This window comes from Benincasa hispida, chromosome 10 (genome assembly GCF_027475165.1).
Source record: "Benincasa hispida cultivar pf3 chromosome 10, pf3_genome.v1.1, whole genome shotgun sequence".
NCBI classification, from domain to species: domain Eukaryota; kingdom Viridiplantae; phylum Streptophyta; class Magnoliopsida; order Cucurbitales; family Cucurbitaceae; genus Benincasa; species Benincasa hispida.
In genome coordinates this window covers 31874076-31889883 of record NC_143487.1, presented here as the reverse complement: position 1 = coordinate 31889883, position 15808 = coordinate 31874076, and the positions used below count along the sequence as shown (strand labels likewise).

Here is a 15808-nt window from a genome sequence, read left to right as displayed (position 1 = left end):
TAACTAAAAAATATTTTTTTATGTATTGAAAAAGGGAGATAGACTATACTTAATTATTACTATTTTTGGAATGGATGAATAATTCAAATGATATGGGCCTATACTACACGTATATCTTATTGCATTAGAAGTGATGAAAAAGAAAACAAATATCTTATTACATTATAAATTTATTCCGAAATGGATCTTGAATTAACACATAATTCTTTGTACGGTTACTTTTTTTTTCCCTTTTTTTTTTGGTTCCAAACCGTACTTTAACACATGATATTATTTGATTATAACTCTCGGGTTTCCTCCGTGGGAACCTTGTAATTATGTAATAGTAAATGGATGAGATTAGTAAACTAATTATCATATATTTAATTTATACAATAAATCAATTGTAAAAAATGGAATCAAATTTTTTTTTTAAGAACATAGGATTAAATCTAAAGAAAATAAATACGTTTAAATAATTTATATTATTGTCAAAACCGGTATAACTCAACTGACATCAAATATGACAAATAGTTATATAAAATAAAGGAAAAAATCACTTTCGACCTTAGACTTTAAAGGAAAAAGTATATATAAAATTACCATTACGTCTATGCTAACTTTGACTTGCATATTGTATCAATTAAAACTCTAATTTTTAATAATTGTATCAACTGCAGTTCAAGTTTCTATAAATAAATTAATTTAAATCATCGGTTAGTAATTCATAATTATTTTCAATTTATATTTTACTTTAACTAAATAAATTATTTAAGTAATATTGTGATTTATTCTCACATAATATTACCTAAGATTAGCTAGAAAAATTATCAAAATAGAGATAAGATGAAAATGTGCTTTTATTAATGAAATTCAGGACTGCCCACTTGATTCCAACATTTCTCTTCAGTCTTTGTATCAATTCTTGCATATGAAAGTCTCGTAAACATGTAATAATTATAAATTATTATTATTATTTTTTTAAAATCTAATTGTGAGTCTAACGATTCAAAGACTATAACTGTACCAATCATTAGCCTTATTATTATTATTATTTTTTATTGAAGAGTATCAATTATTCATTTAATAACAAAAAAATAAAGTTTGGAGAGTATGGAAAAGAAAAAAGTAAATGTTTTTTTTTTCCTAAAAATAACAATTATATATGTGAGAGATTAACCTTTTCAACTTTAAAAGAGAGAATGTCTTTATTTTATATATATCTAGTGTTAAATCATTTGATTGGCTTCATTTGAAAATTAAAGGAATTGAAAGTACTGTTTTTAAATATAGGAAAATGAGCTAACTTATTTACAAACATAGTAAAATATCACTGTTTATTAGTGACAGAAACCGAGAGACTAAGTTAATTGCCGTTAAATTAATCTCACTGACAGACACTGAGAGAATATTAGTATTGTTAATTCATTTGATTGACTTTATTTGAAAATCAAATGATTTGAAATGACTATTTTTAAATATAGAAAATGAATCAACTTATTTACAAATATAATAAAACATTTTAAACAATTTTGACATTTAAAATAATTATCCGAATTGAAACTAATCATGGAACAAATTTATTAGTACAATCAAAATTAAATCAATAATTTGTTAAAAAATATATAAATTATAAAAAAAATCCACAAAAAATGATATTGTATAAAATTCCACTTGAGTTCAAACAAAAATAATTCAACTAACGTAGAGTTTGAAATTATCTCACTCCATATATTGTTAAAGAAAAATATTTGATATTCAAATGACAAGTATGTGGCAATGATTTCACGACTCAAACATAATCATCAAACATTTAAACTATTAAAAAACTAAAGTCAGATTGCAATAGCCATTTGATCAAACAAAATCGAAATAAAAAATATTAAAAAACAAGTGTAATTTCCTGATTATATATGACTAAACTTACTGGTACATGTCAAGATGCATACTCTCAAGTGCCATTTGTCTTGTGAAAATGTAGATAATCAAAATTTTAAGATGTTCGAAATTATAGATATCTAAAATGATAGATCTCTAATATCTTTAGCTAATCATATTAATTTTATAGGAACATTTTTATAGATATAAGAGAACATTTTGATAATAGTATTTATTTTGTAGGATATATACTTGGAAATCTTGAAATTACATAATACAATGTTTGTTTTGTAGGATATCTATTCGGAATTTTCTTGATTTTATGTAATGTTTTAAGAATGTACTCACAGTTGATTGATTTATAATTAATTTAATATAATTTGAACTTATATAATAATTTTTTTTATTAATTTGATTTTCTTTTTAAATTAATTTTTTTTTTATTATTATTTATATGTTGGACAATATATATATATACACACATATTTGAAAAGATGTTCACTCTTTGAAAATCTTAGATGTCCGTGAAACAAAAATCTCTAATTTATTAGATCGATCTCTAATTTATTAGATCGATCCTGCATCATTATTAAATATTGTTTGAATGTAATATAGACAATTTTCAAACTGGATGGAAATTTTCTAATACTACAATCCTATGTAGATTTTATTAAGGTAAAATGTATTCTTTGATTGAAAAGTTTCTATTTGTTTAAAGCAGACACTTTTAATTTGATCCAATTTTAATTTTAATTTATATTTGATCATTGATGTTCAAAACTAACATACTTAATCTATGAGAATTAGATGAGTCAAGTTACAAATTTATTCATTATCATTTGGAGAAAATTAAAATTTAATTTCTACTATTTAAAAGTTAGAATTCGTCCCGATAATTTGATAAACTTTATAAATAGTCTCTATAATTATACATAGTTTCTATAACTTCATAAAATCCTTATATAAGATTTTATCAAACCAGAAAGATGAAATTCTAATTTTTAAAATAGAGTCAATTTTATAATTTAACTATTTAAATTTGAATTATGAAGTTTAAGATTGGTTCCTAATTAATCTTTGAATGCATTTGGCACGAAAAACTCACACGGGCCCTTAAGCACTCATTCAACCCTCTTCTCTGGTTCGGAAATGTAGTTAAAGCTAACCTGCAAGAGTACTCACACTAAAATAGTGCCGAGCCAATTATAATCCGATGTTTAAGTTAGTATATAAAACATCTAGCTTAGCTAAGCATGTAGAGAGTTGCTTGCCCTTTGAAGCAATTAGTATGAGGCTATTTATAAGGTCCTATCTTCCTACTTTTGCTTGAGAAGTGTATAATACTAATGGTATTAGAATAGGTGTGACCCTCGAGACTACAATGATAAGTTTGACTCAATCATTTCTCTTGGTGAAATTCTACGAACTCAACTAATTGACTCAAAATTTGAGGATTTGATTTTTTTTTTTTTTCGATTCATATGGAAGTTTTAGAATCCCTTTGGGCTTCAGCTTTGCCTTGGGCATGAAAAAAAAAAGTAATTTCATTTATTAAAAAAAAATAGAAATGGCTAGTAATTAACATACTTTAACCACCACGTCCACAACTAACGAAACTCTAGTTAGAGATAATTTAAAAACAATTTCAAGAACGAATTAAACATAAAATTCAAAACTTTAGATGTCAATTATTGAAATTTTTATAGAGAAAATAGAAAGCAAAAGAAAAGAATTGTCTTATTTAGAATAAGAAAAGGAGAAAAAATATGACACTTTCCCATCGTAGCTACCAACAATAGAAAAATAACCCAACAAAATACAAAAAAGAAAAAAAGAAAAAAAGAAAAACAGAATGGTTTGCAGCCATTAGATTACCAACAAACAAAAAAGAAAAAAAACGGCAATTCAGGATCTGAGTCTTCTATGACGTCCTTAATTAATCTATTAATTAAATTACTCGCTCCCCCTATTAATTTCTTTCTTTTCAGTTTTCACCCCCCAAAAAAAACCCTAATCGAGGAAAGACCCTTCACATCTATTGTATGTAGATAGACTCTGCTTTTTTTTTTTTTTTTTTTTTTTTTTCCTTTTTCTTGGTAATCTAATCACATCCACAAAAGTAAATTAATAAAAAAAAACTGACAAATAATATTTTGAAAGCAATTTTCCAGAGGGAAATCCGCATAGAAAAGCACCTGAAAAAACTAAGGTAATTTACAAAACACAACAGTTCTCTCCTTTCTCCTTCACAGCCCCGCCGTCTTTGCAGTCCCAAAAATTAAAATCTAAATAAAAATTAAAAACCCCATTTTTTTCCCATTAAAACAATTAAAAATCAAAACTTTTTTTTTTGTTCTGTATTAAAATACCATAAAAATTGAGTCTTTCTTACAAGGCTTGTGGTATGTTTTTTGTGTTCATATATATCCAAGAATCCCCAACACCCTCTTTGGGACCCTCATTTTGTGTCTTTATCCACACCTTTTTGTCTTTCTTCTTTTCTTCTATCTCCCCATCATCTTCTTTTCTTCCCTTTTTTTTTTTGGAACTAAATTTTGTTTTTTATTTTCCTTAAAAAAAAAAAAATTAAAAACAACGAAATTTGAGTTTGCCATTTCTCATATTGTTGTTTTTGTTGTTGTTGTTTGTTATGTCTTCCTCCGCCCCTTCTTCCTCCTCTTCCGGTAGTGGCCGACGGCGGAGAGGTGGCGGTGATTTTGATGGTCCTTCTTCATCCCGCCGTCGTGGCGCCAATGAAGTTTGGCCGGAGCCATTTGTTGAAGCACTTGCCACTCAAGTCGCCATTGATGCTTCTCGTTCTCTTGGTCGAATCCATGCTGCTGCTGCTCTATCTAATGTTTTCCAGGTGACACCCTCTCTCTCACGTGCCTCCTTTTTCTTTTTCTTTCTCTCTTTCCCTTGAATTTTGTTATATCCCAAATGAGTGTTAGTCATTCTTTTAATTTTTATTTTTGCTTGCTACTTGTTCATTCTAGTAGGAAAAAAAAAGGGACTACTATAATAAAACAATAATGATCTCATGAAAACCAACACATTATAAAGTTCTGATCTTTTTTTTGTTAGAGGTGTAATAATATTTTAAATTTTACCGACATGAGTATAGTTCAACTAAATTCTCGATTGCGACTGTGAGGTTTTAATCTTCCGCTTACATGTTCAACTAAAAAACGATGTCTTTTTTAATTTTATGAACAAATGTATTGACCCATCTGAGTATAACTTAACTAAATTTTCGATTAGGATTGATTTACATATTGAACTTAAAAAAGATGTATTTTTATTTTTACGATCAAATGGATGGATTATAATAGACATATACTTTTGAAAGAGAGGTCAGAAGTTATAAGCTTGTTATTGAATTTCAAAAAAAGACAAATTTTGAATTTTATGAAAAGTTTGAAGAGGGTTTAGTTAGAAGATGAAAGTGTATATCTAGTAATGAAAGGGATTGATATCAGATGGATATATTATAATTATTGTTTGTTTTTCCTATTTTGACATGTTATTGTAAGTCATTTTCAAAGTGGTCTTTTTTTTTTTGCTCCTTTTTCTGTTTGGTGGAGAGAAATTTTGGTTTGCCTTATTTATTATAGTGCTTTAGAATTGTCTATTTTTGGGGCCCTTTTGCATATCTCATGGAAAAGCGTTCTTTTGGCTTAGAATTTGCCTTTTATAACCTTTATTGGCATGGATCTCTTTTCTGTTCTATAAAATCCTCTCTACTTTTTTGACTGAAAAAAAACACACTTTTAATTTTTTTCCCCTTTATTTTTATTTTTCTTCCATCTGTCTCACTATCATCAAATCTATTCAAAAACCCCTTTCTTGGGTTCTAACACTAAAATGCAAATAATGACTTTTTAAAACATAAACAGTACCTATACACATGTAAGTAAATATATGTGTACCGTGTAATTTAAGGAAGAGAGAGAATATATATTATGTCTTTATTTTTTGTCACTTCCCATTAACATTCATTTTCTTTATACATATCTATAACCTCCCTCCAAAAGAAAAAAAAACCAAACCATGCAAAGCATAATATAACATGGGAAAAATGTTGGAAAGTTATGTTTTGTTATAAATGACATTTTGTGTAAAACATCTCATGCGTGATGTTGGTAGTAGTAAACTATATAATAAAAGTGGTTATTGTTGAAGAAAGAGAACCAAACCACATCTTAGGAGCCAAAACAAATTAAGATTCAGAGGGATTCGATAGAATAGACAAGCGAGTCAAAGCTAAAATGAAAATATTCATTTATTTATTTAAAAAGAAAAAAACAAAAAAGAAAGAGAAAGAGAAGAAAGATTCTGTAGTTTGAACAAGAAGGGGAAATGTCTACACCTTTCTTGGAAATGAAAATGGAAAATACTTGGGGAAGCACGCTTTTGAATCTCCCATGTTTTTGTTGTTTTTTTTTTTTTTTAAATATATGTCCTTTTTTTAATGATGTTTTTACAAAGCCTAGACCTAGAGTAGTCCCCAATTCAAAACCCCATCAAAGGGGAGAAGAAATTATAAGGCAATGAAATGGATTTTTATTATATGATCCATGGACCACAAAACACACAAGTGAAAAAGGGTTTTTTTTAGGTTCTTTTCTTCTTCCTACTACTGACTGACAAACAGACAGATATCTTCTTCCCACAGTTATTCTATAATTTTTTTTAAAAAATTTTTTGAAAAAGAAAAGAAAAAAGTGGGTAGCATTTTGCCATGCTCATTTGGTGAAAAAGTGCATATCTTTGACCCTCCCTGTCACTAAATGTACATATGTGAAAATTTTATGTACTTTTGTGTACTCTGGTTTTTTTTTTTTTTTTTTTTAATAATATGGATTCAATTCAACAATGATAAAAGAGAAGAAAATTTCCTCTCTCTTTGTGGGCCACTTTTTGTTATTAATTTTGTGTATGAAAATTGAAATACAGTGTCTCTTAACTTGTAACAAATAAAAATAGGTTGTGTTTGAGGCAGGCATGGAATGCCATTCCTTGTGTGTTTGGATCTCTTGTTTAGTCTCTTCCATTTCAGAGTCCTTGTTCACTTCAAATCTTTGTTTTATTTTGGATTTGATATGAATAATTTTATCCAATGAAGTTGTAGCATTGTGTCCTGCTCGTGATTCATGTGGGGTCTCTCCCCTTTTGCCTTCACATGCTTTGAGATATGTTCCCCCTCTTTCTGTAATCATACTAAATATCTCTTCTTTCTTCTTTTCTTTCTCTTTCTACTTTGACATTGCTCGTCATCATTGACTGCTTCCCCTGCCTCTTTGACTTCATATATTAACCTTTTTTTCTTTTTTTCTGTTTTCTTTTTAATTTGTTTGTGAAGGTGTGTTCCACGTGGCGTGCTGTGTCTCGGTCTGAGCTATTGTGGCATCGTTTGACCACTCGGATATGGAGTCGGAGCTTTCGTGTACTCGACACGTGGCGAGATGAGTACATCTACTGGCACACTACAGCTCGCAATTTTCGTATGCGTAGATCTCTCCATACTGTCCTCCAATATGATCAATCCGACGTGGATGAACCCGACGGTTTGATGTGTCGTTGCCTTGCCATCTCCTTGCGATACTTGGCATGCGGATTTGCCGATGGTACTGTTCGGCTATTCGACCTTGCTACACGGTTGCATCTCACAACATTTCGCCCCCACCACCGCGACCGCCTTGGTCAATTCTCTCGTGCCGTCTCTGGCATTGTGATCATTGCTGATGCTCGTCTCGTCTTTGCAAGCATTGATGGCGATATCCACATTGGAATCATTGCCCCCACCCCTGGCGCTATTTCCCCAACGCGTCGAGTCCACGAGGGCAATGTGATGAACGATGGCGTGCTAGTTGACTTTGCCGGTTGCGATCGGTGGTGGGTTGGACTCTACGCAGGTGTACCTGGCCGTGCATTCCACATATGGGATGGAAACAGTGAAGAACTCGTGTTCGTAGGTGGGTCGTTGACCGACCCAGAATCCGTAACAGGGTGGCACATGCTGGCGGAGCCGACGGAGCAAGTGGGTCGAGTACGGGTGTCGAATCGAGAATCAGCAGTGGCCTGCACTAGCCTACAACTCATGGTTTTGGACTTAAGAAATCAAGAAGTGGTATTAAATGAGGAGGAAAATGGGGTGGTACGGATAGTAACATCAATGGATGTAAGCAATGAGACTTACATAGTGGTGGATGGACATGGAGTGGCTGTGGTACGACGAGTAGACACGATGGAAGAAGTTTGTACATTCACAGTAAGAGGGGCAGCTCAAAGAGGAGCTGTGGGCTGCATCAACACGGGTTATGCCGTGATGAGCTCCGGCGGAGCGATAAGGGTTTGGGACATCGAGCACGGCCAATATCTGTACAGGTTTAGAGAGAGGATTGGGGCTGCCAATGCCATCGTTGCCAATGACCGATACGTGGCTGCCTCCGGTTTCGACACGACATTACATTTGTGGGATTTTGGTGCATAATTAAAACAAGGTAGTAGAAGATCGGTTATGGGGGTAATGTGTTGTACAGTTTGGAAAACAGTTGGTTTTTGTGGCTGTGGATGGAGGTTTCATTGTTATTCCATTTTGTTGGGAACTTGAAGGCTTAGGTTTAATGGGAGATTTAAATTATTTTTTTTTTTTTTTTTTTTTTTTTTTTTTTTTTTTTTGTCGTGGGGGAAGGAAATAGGAATCTGATTCATTGTTTTGAACAACGCATTTTCATTTAAATTCAAGGAGGAATTATTATTGATGGAGTTTAGGGAATGATTATTGGAATCTCATGCCTTAATTAATTCATTATTATTAATCATAATCCTCATCATTATGAAATTGTATTTTTTGACTTTCTCAGGTACTTTCTCTTAGCCAGGAGAGAATCCACTGGTTTGGGTTTTGTCTGTCACTCACATTTTTTTCTCATAAACTTCCAATTTAAGTTTTCATTCACTACTTTCTCTGCAGGTATTATTTGGTCAAATTTTAGCAATATTATTACTATCAGACATTGATTTTTTTTTTTTTTTGGGTGGGGGTTCCTGTTACAAAGGAAAATATTTAATTATCATGCTTTCAATGTGGGACCTACTAACTAATATAATAGATGATAATGACGAATAAACTATACCAAGTCTTTTCTGTCTTCACAAAAGTGTGTACAATCTCTTCTAACTTAGATATGTATAAGGACATCAAATCTTAAACTTTAAGTGATACCAATTTTTCACATCATTTCATTCCATCATCATTATTGTACTTTGGATAACGTTAGTAAATAGTTGAATGATGAAATGTGAAGTTGGAACTTATTTATATAATATTAACATAAGATGGAACCCAAATAGTATTCTACATTAATATCAACTCAACTAGCAACAATTTAGTTGGTTGCTTTATCATGGTTCAAATGATCCACTTTCAGTAGTACGAAGGAATGTACAATGATTTTTCAACTAAACTGATAAACCAACAGCATTGGTTTTTTAAGAATGATAACTAAACCAATCTAACTTGAAAGTTGATTTCCAACCGAACCGTTCAAATTCCATTGATGTTGGAGAAGTGAAGGTTTTGAGATGCTTCGTAGCCATCAAATTGTCCACTATTGAAAAAGACCACGTTGCCACAGAAACAGCATCAGTGACCAATAAATCCTCCACTGTCGAACATTGACAGAGTTAAAGCCCATGAAAGTTCCATGGGATGAAAGACAAGGCAAGGATACACATTCCAAGCGTAACATAAGATACATAGTTCCTTCACATTGGTAATTGACTTGGATTGAATCATTTGATATAGAGCTATTGACAGAAAACTATGAATCAACTGATCAACAAAAGTCAATATGAATCTGGTATGTTTCAAGTCGACGGAGGCACCATCAAGTCTTACCTATAGGAAACTTTGAGTTGGATTTTAGTTCATCATTGTCTTTTGCCTTTATCTCCAAGTCCGAAATGTAGCTGTATTTTGTATCTTGCATAAGCAGAAGAAGCTCAGGTGAGTTATTGCAGTTGGATCACGAGGCAGTTTGATCCTTTTGGAATATAGAACCAGAAAGGATTTCTCATAAATCCCATGTCGATAACTCTACCAAAACGATACACAGAACATAAATCGTTAACTATCCAATGCATCTTTGTTATCGTGCAACAAACCAAATGCTTTGAGTTTGTCCAAACCTTCTGGCAAGAGATGTTGAGCTTCCAACTCACTGCATAACAATATAGCTGTTTGAACTTTTCCACACTGGCCAAGTCCAGCACAAAGCTCGTATAAGTTATTCAAATAAGGAGCCTTGTGTCTCCTCAACATTTCCTTCAATAATTGGACTGCTCCATCATAATCCTCATTCTCACAGAAAGTAGACAGCAACATCCTGAAGGTCTGATCGCAAGGAATAAAACCACTTTTTATCATGCATTTATATATTTGAAATGCACGCTCCGACTTCTTCTGTACACATTCCCCATAAATTAGAGCAGAAAAGGTTGAAGCATTCGGGACAAGACTCTTCTCATCAAGCTCTCTAACCAGATATGCAGCTTTCTTTGTCTTCCCCTCTTTGCACAGTCCCAAGATCAGGGCATTGTAAGTAAGGATATCGGCTTTAACTTGAAACCTTGACATCTCTTCAAAAAGTCGATTTCCCATCTCACCATTTCCCACTTTGTTGTAGCCATTTATCAAAATGTTGTAGGTGATAGTAGTAGGAGATAAACTCATCCCTTTCATCTCACCAAATAATTTACTTGCTTCTTGTAGCTTCCCATCCTTGCAGAACCCATTGATAAGTGTATTAAATGTAACAACATCTGGAGGAACTCCATTTTTTTCCATTGCACTTCTAAGCTTCATGGCTGAGCTCAGAAGACCTTTATTGCAGTAGCCAGAAATAAGTGTATTATATGATGCAACATTAGGAGAAAACCCCATGGTTCCCATTTCCTCAAACACCTGAGTAGCCTGATCTAATCTTCCCAATTTACAGGAAGCACAAATAACCATGTTGAGTGTATATGAATTTGGGGAAATTCGACTACGCCGCATTTCCCCATAAAACGCCAATGCAATATCACCCCTGTTGAAATTAAGCAAGGAGCTGAGAAATGCATTACATGACTCCACAGTGGGTAAAAATCCATAATCCTTCATCTTACAAAATGTATCAGAGGCATATCTAAACTTCTTCAAATGAGCAAAAGTCTTGAAAAGCAGATCAAAAACATGCCGGGAAGAATCACACAGTCGGTAGGAGTACAGTAAAGATTCAAACAACTTAGAAGGAAAGTCAACAGAGCAGGATTCTATCATACTCCTCAAAATTGATTCTGCAGATTTAAATTTTCTATGTTTAGCAAGTATATGAAGGATTATGCAATGAGTCTCAAGGGTAAGAGAAGAAGGATTTTGAGTCGAAACCCAATTGAAGAACTCGAGCGAAAGTACATAGTCCCTCTGGGTTTTCAGTAGAATGTGTTTGACTCTGAATGCTGTCAGACCCAATGACAAACAATCAAGTTTAGTCCAATCCGAATGAATCAGATGGCTATGTACCACGTTAACAAAATCAAGGTCTTGTCCTCTGGGTTCGGGGATTGATCGATGAGGTATTGGAATTGATTTCCAATTCCTTTTCCCTAAACTTACATCCAATTTAGGGTTTACAGAAGCAGAAGTTCTGGCTACAGAGCCCAGCAGAGTGGAAAATCTACGATATGGCAAAAACCTCATGGTTTTCGCACAAATCAGAGTTTCGTGATTGATATATAAATTCAAGAAATTATTCTTCAATTGATTGGCAGCCCAATTCAGATGCAAATCGAAGGAAATCGAGAAACAGGAATTCGAAGATTAACTAACCGATTTGATTGTAGAAGGATTGCAAATTAGTTTGCAGGAGAAATCGGATTGCGAAGGTTGCTCAGTGAGTGGGCAAGAAAATTAACGATTGAAACCTCTAATCCTACTAACTGCGAAGCTTAGGTTGAACGGTAGAAGCTGGCGCCTTCCATTTTTTGAAGCTCTCACTGCCAAGCTGTGTTCTTTCTTCTTCTACATTCTTTAGGCCAATTTGATTTTAATTTTTGGAAACACATTTTGGTAATTGCAATTTAAACCTAATTTACATATAATGTTGCAATTATACGAAACTTTTTTTCTTTTTCTTTTCTAAAAAGAAAAATATCAATTTATATCTCTACATGAATTTTAAACATTATATCAATTTATATCTTTAAGATGATTTAGATAAATGACCAAAATAAAATTATGATTTAGAAAAATGGCCAAACTGATTTTTCTTTGTAAAAATAGCCAAACAACTAATTCTAATGCTATTTAAAATATAATAATAGACAAAAACACCCCTACACAAATTCCCTATAATTAAGGTGTATTTCAAACAAAAAAAAATCTAACCACCTCAGACGAGATCTAAGTAGCAAATCCAATCTCATTTAGTTTAAAATAATATCTAAAATAATGTCACACAAACAAAAATATCTTGAAGCTACAAAATCTAACCAAGATAATTAGAAATTAATGGTTGAAAACTAGAAACATAATTGTAATAGTTAGAATATTCATCATATTTTGTCATACACCTATAACTTAAATCCCACACATACCTTGTAATAATTAAAATAAGTTACAAAATTGTGCCATTCAAATGTAAATACTATGTACGACTATCAGCATCTACACAAGTACTCTATACTAAAAACTCAAGTGATGAGAATAGTAGAAATTGAATATTCGCCCAGTAAAAAAAAAAATCTCCCACTTGCCCTATTCTATATGCGGCCAGTCCCATAGATCCATATTCTGCAGGTGACTCTTAAACACCTTAGTGGTGAGGGCCTTTATAAACGGATTAGCAGTGTTGTGCTCCGAAGCTATCCGCGTGATGATCACGTATCCTTGATGCACAATTTCTCGGATGAGATGATACTTCCACTCTATATGCTTCTCGCACTTGTGACTTCTAGGCTCTCGGGAATTAGCCACAATACAACTATTATCACAATAAAGTGTGATGGGCTTTGATATGTCTGGAACGACTTTCAGATCAGTCAAGAATTTCCTGAGCCAAATAGCTTCCTTAGCAGCTTCACAAGCTGCTACATACTTAGCCTCCATGGTGGAGCTAGCGATGCACCCTTGCTTGGTGTTTCTCTAGACTACTACTCCTCCATTAAGAGTGACATTGATCCTGATGTGAATTTCTTAGAATTCTTATCAGTCTAAAAATCAGAGTCCATGTATTCAGTAAAGATCAAATCCTTTGAACCATACACGAGCATGTAGTCTCTCGTTCTCCGTAGATACTTGAGGATGTTCTTAACGGCGGTCCAATGATCTAATCCTGGATTAGATTAATATCTTCTGACTATTCCCACTACATAGCAGATGTCAGGTCTAGTACATAACATCACATATATCAGGCTGCTACAGCCGATGCATAGGGGATCTGTCTCATTTCCTCAACCACTTGAGGTGTCTTAGGATATTATTCCTTAGACAATGTAACTTCGTGCCAAAAAGGCAATAAGCCGCTTTTGGAGTTCTGCATCAAATACATGACAAGCATCTTATCAATATACGATGCTTAGATCAATAAAGATCTGAATACCTAGATCAAACTGAGCCTCTCCCAAATATTTCATTTGAAATTGGGTTGCTAGAAAATTCTTAACCTCAGCCAGTAAACCTGCATCATTCCCAATGAGTAGGATATCATCTACGTATAAAACTAGGAAAACTACTAAACTGTTGATGGTCTTCATGTATACACAAGGCTCATCAACGTTTTGATCAAAGCCATAAGATTTTATCGCAGTATCAAACCTTATGTTCCAAGATTGAGAAGCTTGCTTCACTCCATAAATGGACCGATTAAGCTTGCAAACTGTTTACTCTTGACCTTGGGTTATGAAACCCTGGGGCTGCACCATGTAAATATTCTCCTCAAGATTGCCATTAAGAAAGGCAGCCTTGACGTCCATTTGCCAAATCTCATAGACATAATATGAGGCAATGGATAAGAGTATTCAAATATATTTAAACATGACATCAAGTGAGAAAGTCTCCTCATAATCGACTCCTTCAACCTGGATATAACCCTTTGCTACTAATCTAGCCTTGAAGGTTTGCACCTTCCCATTAGCACCCCGTTTCCTTTTGTAGATCCATTTACAACCTATAGGTTTTACCCCATCAGGTTGATCTACAAGATCCCACACTGAAATGAAATACATAGACTCTATTTTGAGATCTATCGCTTTGATCCATTCATCTTTGTTAACATCCTCTATTACCTTCTTGTAAGACAATGGATCCTCAACTTCACCATCACCTATCATAGCCAAGATTTCTATTAAACCCATATAGTGAACGGGGGTTCGCAGCCCTCCTATTACGTCGAGGTTCTCTCAATACTTGAGGTGGATTTAACCTACTAGATGATCCTAATTCAAAAACTCTTGTTGAGGTAATGAGTTCTTCAATAACTCTTGTTAAAGATTCAGTAGTTTCTTTGGAAATTTCATTCAACACGATTTTACTACGTGGCCCGTGTTCCCTTATGTAGGCTTCTTCCAGAAAAGTAGCGTTTTTCGATACAAACACTTTGTTCTTTTTAGGATCAAAGAAGAAACCACCTCTCGTTCCTTTTGGGTAGCCTACAAATAGGCATAATCTTGAACGTAGTTCCAATTTCTTAGGATTAACCCCAAACACGTATGCTGGGCTACCCCAGATTCTGAAATGACATAAACTTGCTTTACGACCATTCCATAATTCCATAGGTGTTCTAGCAACACTCTTGGATGAAACACAGTTCAGGATGTACACTGTAGTATCTACTGCATAACCCCAAGACGAGTCAGGCAAGGAAGCGCAACTTATCATAGACCGAACCATGTCCAACAAGGTTCGATTTCTCCTTTTTGATACACCATTCTGTTGAGATGTACCAGGTGCTGAGAGTTGAGATATCATTCCATGTTCTATCAAATAGTTCTAGAATGATAAATCCATAAACTCTCCACATTGATCAGATCAAAATATTTTAATAGCTTTGTTTAATACGTTTTCAACTTCACCCTTGAATTCTTTGAACTTTTCAAAAGACTCAGACTTATGTTGCATTAAGGAAATGTACCCATACCTGGAATAATCATCAATGAAAGTGATTAAATATTCAAAACCACCTCTAGCTTTGACATTCATCGGATCACAAAGGTCCGAATGTATGAGCTCGAGAGGTTCTTTGTCCCTATGAACTTTTCCAGTAAAATGTCTTTCAGTCATTTTGCCTTCAAGGCATGACTCATATACAGGTAAAGAATTTTCTTCTAACTCATTTAGATGCCGTTTTTTATCAATCTCTCAATCCTATTGAGATTTATGTCACCTAATCTTAGATGTCAAAATTGGACATTTTTTTGGGAGAAATTTTAAGTCTTTTGTGTTGAGTTACTGCAGTCTTAAAAATTTTAGTGTTATGGAGTGCCTTAATAGCTAATGGTCTTAGCATATAAAGGTTGTTTTCCATTTTTGCAGAACAAATAGTAGCACCATTTTTGGAAATAAACACTTTACTAATAATGAAGTTGATAGCATAACATTTTTCAAGCAAACACTTTATAGAAACAATATTCTTTTTTAAACCAGGAACTACATGTACATTTTCTAAAATAAGAAATTTGTTCAGTAAAGTCAACTGGATTCCTCCCACTGCCACATCCGAGACGACGTGTCTAGTTTCAACTCGCATTGTCATCTTACCAGCTTCTAGTTGCCACAAGTAACTAATTCCCTTAAATGAAGAACAAATGTGGTTGATGGCCCCAAAGTCTATAATCTAGGAAGAATCATCATTCCCCACTAAGCAAGTTTTCAAAACAAGTAAATCACGTTACTTGGCTTTCTTCTTTT

The 15808-nt window shown here is 33.3% G+C and overlaps 2 protein-coding genes across 2 annotated transcripts; one reads left to right on the top strand and one right to left on the bottom strand.

Annotated features, from left to right (window-relative positions):
* Window positions 1–4396: 4396 nt before the first annotated feature.
* Window positions 4397–8688, top strand: SAP (Transducin/WD40 repeat-like superfamily protein). The gene is made up of 2 exons (XM_039044492.2): window positions 4397–4723; window positions 7220–8688. The coding sequence occupies exons 1-2, from the start codon at window positions 4508–4510 to the stop codon at window positions 8348–8350; spliced, it is 1347 nt and encodes a 448-aa protein (XP_038900420.1). The 5' UTR covers window positions 4397–4507; the 3' UTR covers window positions 8351–8688.
* A 464-nt stretch (window positions 8689–9152) lies between these two features.
* On the bottom strand, window positions 9153–11957 carry LOC120087782 (Tetratricopeptide repeat (TPR)-like superfamily protein). The gene has a single exon (XM_039044678.2). The coding sequence runs from the start codon at window positions 11600–11602 to the stop codon at window positions 9989–9991; it is 1614 nt and encodes a 537-aa protein (XP_038900606.1). The 5' UTR covers window positions 11603–11957; the 3' UTR covers window positions 9153–9988.
* Window positions 11958–15808: the final 3851 nt, after the last annotated feature.

Bases quoted from the DNA above. Each gene is read 5' to 3' on its own strand.
- LOC120087782 (XM_039044678.2), bottom strand. From the start codon at position 11,602: ATGAGGTTTTTGCCATATCGTAGATTTTCCACTCTGCTGGGCTCTGTA.
- SAP (XM_039044492.2), top strand. From the start codon at position 4,508: ATGTCTTCCTCCGCCCCTTCTTCCTCCTCTTCCGGTAGTGGCCGACGG. The intron at 4,724-7,219 runs GTGACACCCTCT...TTGTTTGTGAAG, and splicing joins CTCTATCTAATGTTTTCCAG to GTGTGTTCCACGTGGCGTGC.